This window comes from Pteropus alecto, unplaced genomic scaffold (genome assembly GCF_000325575.1).
Source record: "Pteropus alecto unplaced genomic scaffold, ASM32557v1 scaffold57, whole genome shotgun sequence".
Classification (NCBI taxonomy): Eukaryota; Metazoa; Chordata; class Mammalia; order Chiroptera; family Pteropodidae; genus Pteropus; species Pteropus alecto.
In genome coordinates, this window is record NW_006442508.1 from 6,567,721 (window position 1) to 6,576,854 (window position 9,134).

At 40.7% G+C, this 9,134-nt stretch overlaps 2 protein-coding genes across 5 annotated transcripts in view; both read right to left on the reverse strand.

The window, feature by feature from the left end:
- The window catches only part of CORIN (corin, serine peptidase), a 207,960-nt gene extending 205,610 nt beyond the window's left edge, over positions 1 to 2,350 (reverse strand). For all 3 annotated transcript variants that reach the window (XM_006922480.2, XM_006922478.2, XM_006922479.2), the window contains exon 1: positions 1,468 to 2,350. In XM_006922480.2, coding sequence (XP_006922542.1) covers positions 1,468 to 1,539 — 72 coding nt within the window. In that variant the 5' untranslated portion in view covers positions 1,540 to 2,350. The remainder of the gene's footprint in view (positions 1 to 1,467) is intronic.
- A 5,491-nt stretch (positions 2,351 to 7,841) lies between these two features.
- NFXL1 (nuclear transcription factor, X-box binding like 1) overlaps positions 7,842 to 9,134 on the reverse strand; it is a 51,962-nt gene continuing 50,669 nt past the window's right edge. For both annotated transcript variants that reach the window (XM_025040273.1, XM_015597604.2), the window contains exon 23: positions 7,842 to 9,134. This exon is cut by the window's right edge and continues 77 nt beyond it. In XM_025040273.1, coding sequence (XP_024896041.1) covers positions 9,041 to 9,134 — 94 coding nt within the window. In that variant the 3' untranslated portion in view covers positions 7,842 to 9,040.

The window sequence follows — 9,134 nt, forward strand, 5'->3', positions numbered from 1 at the left end:
TGAGTTTTGCCAAAAATTAATGTTTTCCAGCATCTTTAATTTCAACACCTTCAGCTAAAATGTGTGTCTTTGGATAATGATCACTAAATCCCGACTTCACTCCCCTTCTGGTAGCAGTCAGCATTCCTTTATAGAGTTTCGCTTCCATCAGTAAATTACTTTCCAAAAATAAAATATAGAAGAGTACAAACTACAAACGTGCATACAGTAGTCATGGACTTATACCAGAGTTGGTCTTTGTAGCGCATTGTTCTCAATTTTCCCGCAGAAGGAAAGCGCCTCTTAATGAATTGCTCGGACAGCTTCCCCTGGGAATGCCCAGCCCCGCTGCTTCCCTGACGTGCTGGAAGCTCCCAGCACCCAGGGCTCGGCCCCTGCAATGACGAGCCGTGCAAAAAGCGCCTACACCGCCATCCACTGGCCCCGAACGGGTGGCACCAGGAGTGAGGCGCCCGCCACCGGAGATGGGGAAGAGTCTGCAGGATCCGGCACGAAACCACCTTCCTCCTGTCCTCTCAGCCCTCAGTCTCTGCCGCACAGAGCGGTCACCAGCCCCCGGCTACACCTGGCCGGGACCCTCCTGACACCAAAGGAGAAGAAGGGCAGCCGCAAATTAGAACCGGTTCTAGGGGCTCGGGCCGGTGAGGATCGTCCGTGGGTACTCCTCACTAGCTTACCTCTCCGGAACCCGGTGCAACGCTGTCCCTCCCCCGGACAGGATCGGAGCCGGCCAAACCCAGGGCGGCTCCGAACCTGCGCCCCCCGGCGGCCGGCAGCAGGAGAGCCTAGGCAGGTATGCACCCGAGACAAAGTTTGCACTCGGGGGACGCAGGAGGTCCAGCACACTGCAAGGGGGACCGGTTCTGGGATGCTAACGCCCAGAATGGTCCAGTGATCTGGACACAAGCTGGTTGCAGAGGAATCGAGCGCCAGTCCTGGCCCTGAGAGGGACAAGACCGAGGCGAGAGCAACGGGGATAGGAAGCTTACATCTGGGGCAGGCAAGGCTGCTGCGCAGTCCTTCCAGATGCCCGGGGTCTGCGACGCTGGCGCAGAGAGGAAGCCGAGGGTCCCCGAGGGGCTGCTTCCGACGGCGCCTTCTGCAGCCTCCCCAGGCGCCCGCGTGCCGCAGAGTCCACCTGATGCGTGCAAGGCGCCGGGTGGAGAAGGGACTCTGCAGATTCGGCATCGCCCCTGCCAAGGAGAGCGGGGTCCCTGGACCGACCTGACTCGAACGTTGAAGAAAACCCTTCTCATGATGGTGGGCGACTGGGGTGGAGGACTGTGCACCCGGGGACTGATTGCAGGACTCCGAGCGAGGGGCTGGGAAAGCCAAAGCTCACGGACGGCGGGAAAAGAAAGTGGCACCCAAGGGGAGGAGGGGCGGGAGGGGCTGACCCTGAATTCATCGGGACTGAGAGGTCATCCGACCTGCTTGTCGGCAGAGCACGCAGTTCGTGGATCTTACCGGCTCCGGGGCCCTGGCTCGGCGGTAGCGCTCGTCCGGAGCGAGGGCAGGGGACCGTTTCATGTAGAACATGTCTCGCCTTTTCCTCTCTCCACTCTTATCTTGGTAGCTTTTCTCTCCCCTACGTGCGCCTCGGAGAAGCACTACAGATGCCTTGTTCCTCAGTCAGGAACAGACAAGTTGAACTTCAAGGGACCAGGAGCCCCATATTTTGTCTGTTCGATAGATCCCACCCGCGGACCACTCCCTCCCTTCACTCCCGTCCCTGGGCCCCACCCATAAGAACCCTTAATGACAGATCCCCTGCAACCCCACCTCTTCGCATTCAAAAAAGTTATTCTTCATGGGCAGACACGAAGCCAAGCGAATGCTGGTTCCCCCGCCCCCACCCCACACACACCTCAAACTTTTACCCGATGATGGCAGCACGAAAAGGACGAGACCTGAAAGTTTGGCTGTAGGAGACGAAGAAATTGGGAGCAAAGAAGTTATTTCTGGACTTTCCAAAACCTCCTTATCACATCCTAAACTTTTTTCTTTTAGCCAGAGCTAGCTAACTAAGTAAAAATCAAAACAACCGCACTCACTGGAAATTAGAGGCCAAGTTTGTTATCTCAGGAAAGATTTAACGTTTCTAGGGCGAGCATTATTTGCATTAAGCAAATGGAAACTTGCTTTATATTATATGTTTAGTGAAGAAACTGCTTTTGCAAGACTGCCTGAGACTTTGCTGAGGCTTCAGGGAGCGGGAGAACCCCAGCCTACTTCCATAAACCTGGTTCGCGATTTCCTGCGGAGGATATCCGCAGGCTGAACCTTAGGGACCAACACCTCTGACTTTCTGAGTTCACTAGCAGCCACTCTTCCTCAGGCAGCGTCAAGGAATGCACTGCGGGCACTTACAACGACAAAGATTACTTTTTCGTTTGAAGCCCAAGTTGTCAAATGTTTGGCAGGGGGGCGGGGGGAAGAACTATTTTGCCTTTTTCTTAAAAATGTGTTTTTATCCAACCTCAGTCAGGATGTAATGGAAATTTCAAAAATTCCTCGAGGTTATTGAGTAAATCCATTTCTATTATTCTGGAGGAGGCCATACATAGCCCGCAAAATATGTATCTGGCACCTACCTATTCCTCGAATATTATAGCTGGGGGTGGGGGAGTTATAATTTGTAAAATTTTGTTTCTGAAATAAGTAGAAAATATTGCACGTGCATATAGCACAACAGTTGAAACACTGATTTCATTAGTGTTCCAAATGTCAGATTTGGAATCCAGGATCTGAAAATTTTTTCATAATTCACAAAAATTTACTCAGTATTGGCCGGCTTTGTACTAAACATTTAACATACATCTTTCAGTTCTAGCACTTCATGAAATAGGTACTATTATTATTTTAGAGAAGAGAAAGATTTAGAGAATCAAAGCAAGCAGCCTAAGTTTACACAGCTAGCAAGTGCTGAGCTGGGGTTCTCCAGAGGTAATGTCATTTCAGGACTGTATTCTTCTGATCAAGATACTGCCTTATCACACGTCATCACCGCAGGGACACCAGCCTGAGAATATCAAGAGCCTATGCAATTTATCTGCCAGCTATACCTTTCAGGGCCTACAGTTAACTCAGTTTACAAAATGAGAGTTGGATTCAATCCTCGAGGCCTTCTGAAGCCAAAAATAAATCTCTTTTACCTCCTTTCTCTTCCACATTCTGCCCTCTGGTGGAGGTGCTACAGGAGTTATAAAATTAAAGTAGCTAAATTGGTGACTTGGAGAAAGCCGGGGGAGGTAAGTCTCCCTTTCTCTTCCACTACTGTGTTCTTTTGAGAACTAAAGCTGATTGAATAATGGTGTAAAATAAGCATTCCTTAAACTTTCTTTTAGCAAGAAAACCCAACCAGTTCTAGTTACCAATGGCACCAAATACTTGAGATATTCTTTGCATGAGGGTAAACAGCTTTTTATGTTCTTTGTATCAGCCTTTATAATGTAAGAAATAAAAATGTTATGTCTCACAATTTGAACATGCAGAGAAATCACAGTAATCTCCAATGACCTATTTGAATTATTCCTTTAAAAATTTTGTCACACTTACTAACTCAGTGACAACCATCAGTTTCTTAAAATGCTTTAACTTTACAGAAAGAAACATTCCTAGCCTTTTGAAATTTTCATCATTTAGCATTTAAAGCATATATCCAACTAATTAGATGATTTAAAAAACACGAACCTTAAAGAGGATTTGTGGAAAAATTAATTTAAAGGTAGTTAATGTACCTCTGAAAAGGTTGATTTTATGTATCAAACTTTAGTCACATATCATATCACAGACCAATTCAGTGCTTAGTACTAGAAATAAAGGCAATTTGAAAATAAGAAAGCTAGCTAGCTTACAGAAGCAGCCAGAATAACAGGCAAGCAGTAGCTAAAACGGATATGCTATCCCATGGCTTATTTAGTTAGTTACTTATTCCAGTAATACTTAGGATTTGCTAACTCTCAGATGAAGAAAATAGAGTTCTTGCCCTCATAGAACTTTGTCTAATGGAATACATACATTAAACAAACACACAAATAAACTATGGAAAAATACTTGCAAATAATGTGGGACTGGCTTTAGAGAGTTAGAATGCGATATTTTTAGCTAATATCTGAAGATGCAAAGCCTTTAAAGTAAAAAAAAAAAAAATTAAAGAATAGACTTGACATTTACTTGTTGCAGGGAGAGGAATTTAATTAGATGGGGAAAACAACATAATATCTGAAGTAATGTATTCTAGCACGCTGAAACATTCTGTAGATCACAAAACTAGCCCGTGTAGACATTCTGTTGGCTGAATGTAATATTTTGGGGACATCAATGCCCTACTCTAATATACCAGTCATTGGGAAGGAAGTAATTAGAACTGGCCCATAAAAAGTTTCTGAGGAACTATATTTTTAGCATCCTCACACACCTAGAGCTAGTTTTCCCCACCACTAGGGCCCCATGCTGCAATCTGACTACCCCAACGTTCCTACCATTGGCCAGCATCCTGCCTCATCGTCCCAGGAACAGGACAATGACAATATGAGCGAAACGTGAGGTGCCTCAGTTCACAATAATTTTTTCCTGATTTGTGAATTGATCTGTCAGAGAAGTCTTGGAGTTATGAGATTGTCACATTTATCTATATTATTATAGCTTAGAATTTCTAAGCACTGTGTGCCAGGCACTTTACAAAGCAACATTATTTTCTTAGTTTTTCATTCTTGAAACAAATCTAGTTTCCTTTGTTATAAAATGAGAATAGTAATGAACCTACCTCATAGGCTGTTATGGGGATTAAAATGTAAAGTGCTTTAAAATAGCTGCAGACACATAATCATAGATAATACTTATTGGTACTTATTTCTTCTTGTTACTACTTTACAGAAGAGGGAGAAACTGAGGCTCACAGAAGTTAAATAATTGCCCAAGATCTCACAGCTAGGAAATAGCAGAACCTGAATTGGAGTGTAAGCAATCTGGACCTAGGCTGACCTCTTAACCCCTACCTTCTGTATGTAGCACAGTTGTTGAGACAGTAATGAAAAAATGCCCAAGGTTTACAGCCTAGAATTATACTATAAATTCATTTATTCACCCATCATAAATTTATTGAGCACAGCAGTGGGTTGACTAGTGCCCCTCCCCAAATTTGAGGTCCACCTGGAACCTAAGAATGTAACCTTTATTTGAAAATAGGCTCTTTTTAGATGTAATTAGTTAAAATGAGATTATATTGGAAGAGGATGAGCCCTAAGTACAGAGAGTATCTTTATAAGAGACAGGAAAGGACAGAGACATGTGAAAATGGAGGCAAGATTGGAGTCATGTGTCTACAAGCCAAGAAACTCCAAAGACTGATGCCCACGACCAGAAGCTAGGAGAGAGGCATGGAACAGTTACTCCCTCAGAGACTCCAGAAAGAACCGATCCTGCTGACATTTGATTTTGGACTGCTGACCTCCTGAACTGTGAGAGAATACATTTCTGTTGTTTCAAGCCACTTTGTAGTAATTTGCTTCTACTGTGTGGCTAGGCAAGGTTCCCCACTCTGGAGTAACAGCAGTAAACAAAACTGAACCCTTGCCCTCATAGAGCTTACAGTAAAAGAGACAGACAATAAATAAATGCATAATACAAGGACAAGTACTATTTAGTGCTATGAAGAAAAAATATTGTAAGATAGAGAATGGCCAGATGATACTCTCTTCTAAAGAATTCTTCACAGCACCTTTAAATACATGCCCCAACATTAATTGGAAAGAAAACTTAGCAAGAACAGCAGCTCAGCAAATAACAGAACTAAACTTGCTCAATGGACCAAGACTTAAAATATACAAAAACGGTTTCCCAGATGGACACCTATTTTCTATTGTCCCTTAAGAGTTTCTGGAGAGCAGAGGGGCTCCCAGCTCCTTCCATTCTTTTCAAATTTACATCTCTTCAAGAAGGTAGTAACCAGTTTTCTGCTTCTTCCTTTCTCTCTGAAGTTCATCAACCTGATAGGTAGACCCTAAGGCCCAAGGTTTATGGTGGTCTAATCTGCACTCAATAAAGAAGGCAACTTCCACAGACTGGAGAAGAGCCATAGTTACATCAACTCTAGCTCCAAAGAGCTTAGGCATCTGTCTTGTTTTCCAAGACCCAAGGAAGGGCAAACATAACTGGAGGGGTCACCTGCATCATTTGAAATAACTTGAAGAGCCAAAAAATTCTTAAAGGCCATCTTTAAACACTACCACAGATACTTATCTGTTTAAAATCTTTAATATTCATAACCATGAAGTTCAAGCATCAGACTTCTTTGCAAAAAGCAAACCTTTTCAATGCTTGCTTCAATAAACTTCATTTGACAATTTCAGCTAAGGTTATAGCCAATCATTTGAGATTATTTTAATTTAGACTTGAATAGTAAAATTAATTAAAATATAAACAATAAGTGTTGGCCTATCCCTAAGTGTTTAAACTGGAAAACTTCAACGGTTTCAATATAAATGTTCCATAAATTTCAAATAGTAAGCTAATAAACTTTTATGATGACAAAAATAAAGAAAGGCCATCACAGTCACAATTTTATCTGTCATTTTTAGTGGCTATTTGATAACTTTTTCCATGTCTCCTGTAATTGGCTCAGATTGAAGCAAAAAGGACATGTACTGCTTTATTTCTCTCAGAACAAATTATTGTACTTACACCAAATTTAACTTCATTTTGCCCTTAAAGAACTTATTTCAGTCATTCTCCTTCTGCTCATCATGCAGTGATTTTTGCAGCATCCTCACGCCACTCATTCTGGGCAATGGGGAACCATGGGAACTGGATCACTCTTTGAATTTGTGCATCACCAGTACCTCCAGCCTGGGCTACCTCCCAACTCCTCTCTCCCCCTGCTTTTACCCCTGCTCCCTTAGTCTTTTCTTCACCCAGCAGCCAGTAATCTTTAAAAAACAAAAACAACTATTCCCCACTTAAAACTGGAGGTGCTACCACTGTGACTAGAATAAAACCCCAGTTCCTTATCGCAGTCTATCAAACACCGTATTAATTGACCCTCGACTTTCTTCCTTTTATTTATTGGGCTCCAGCCCTTTCTGTTCCTCAGCCATGCCAAGCATCTCTCCAACTTAAGGTCTTTGTACTTGCTGCTTTTTCTCCCTCATAGACTTTCCCTTCAGATCTCTAAGCGAAAGTCATTCGGGTCATAGCTCAAATGACCCCATCTCAGAGGGACTCTCCCAGTGTAAAGTAGCAAGTGCCATTTCACTCCCACTTTTACCACTTTCTGTACTATTCCTCTTATTTTTTAGTAACACTATTACACATAAAATCATGTTCATTTTTTTTCTCTTCTACTCTCCTTTAGCAGCTTCCCAAGAGAAAGATCAGTTATCTCTAGTACCTAGAAAGTATCTGTCAGAGGAAATGTATCTGTTGATTGAATAAATGAATAGCTGTGTGACTCTGAGTAAATGAATTAAGCTCTGAGATACTAGCCAAGCAAATAAAAAACCAGCAAACGGCTTAATTTGTCATTCATTCAATCTCTTCCTTTCCTCACTAAACTCTTTTTTCCAAATTAGAAAGAAAACGTAGCAAGAACAGAAGCTTATAAAACAGACATGAACTAGGCTTTAGGCTTAATAGACCACAAGGAGTCTGACAGACATGAAAACAGCTTCCCAGGTAGATGCCTAGTCATTCACATTTTTAATATTCATTTTAGAGCAGAGTAAGGTAATGACTTGAGAGTAGCAACTCTAATTTAGAGCATCTGAAACACTGACCCAGTAACTCTACCACTGGGAAAGGTAAAAAAAAAAAACTAAACTAAAATCAAAACGCAAAGCCCATAAAGAAAGGAATGAGTGCCCTTTAATTTTAGACACCAGCTAATATTCGATTAATCAACATGACATTTTTAAAAATCTGAGTTATATTTCACAAAATTTAAAAATCCTTCTTTGTACTTCCATTTAAAACATACTCCTATCACTTTTTACTAACAGTTACTATGTTTGCATCAAATTTTGGAGTTTTATACATGGATACTAATACCTAACCTAAAATTACAGGGGCTCCTGAATATTTTAGATAATAGTAAATATTCTAGATTACAAATTTGGTATGAAAAATTTTAATGAAAACGATCATACAAAAAAATTAAATAGCAAACCATTTAAAATGACTCACAATTCAAACAGACTTGGCATACTGATATTTCTCTATCAGCTTGTTTTCATAAGAATAATTATTTCAAGATAAAATCTACTTATAGGATAATGGTAAGAAAAAATGAGAATAAAGTACATAAAGCTCATAAGCCCCGTGCTTAGCACAGAGAGCTCGTAAATATTACTTTTTCTTTTATTATGACTTTAAAACACATATAAGTTTTATAAAACATGCCAACTTTAGTTGAAAGCTTTTTACACAATAGCCACATGTGATGAATCTAACCTGGCAATTTTTAAAACAATTATATTTTCCTCTGAGGAACATCTACATAAAAATTTATTTTAATAACTGATAAAAATACCTCAGTAATAAACCAATTTCTGGAATCAAATTATATAACGTCATGTTACAATTTAAGAGATCTTTTAGAGAATCATTTTTTTAAAAAAGTACAAAGTTACATGATAAAGAAAAGTACCTTTTAATAAGTAACTAAACATTGTGAAATATTCCTCTTACTACACATATGGCTCAGTTTCAATTTAATTTTGTAAAAAAGGTTGAAATAGTAAATGAAACAACTATGTTAATACAAGGAAGCACAATGAACAACTAACAAGTTACCCTGCCACTAACGATGCCTTATGAAATGTTTTACAATTTTAATCATGCTTTTAATATCAAACTGTTATAGTACCACTTCTCATACATTAATTAAGATAAAACTTAACAGTCTGTCCTTCTAACAATAGCTGGAAGAGAAGAGAGAGATGAATGTGAATATGTATCATGTTTTACAACAGACACTTCCTAATACTCCAAATTTAACAACTTATCTAAATCCAATCTGAGGTATATTAACGGAAAAAAATCTTTAATCCACATCATGGGCTATGTACCATGCAAACACTAAAACTGCAACTGCACACGTCGGAAGAAGATAATATTTATATTTCTGCCACAGCGTT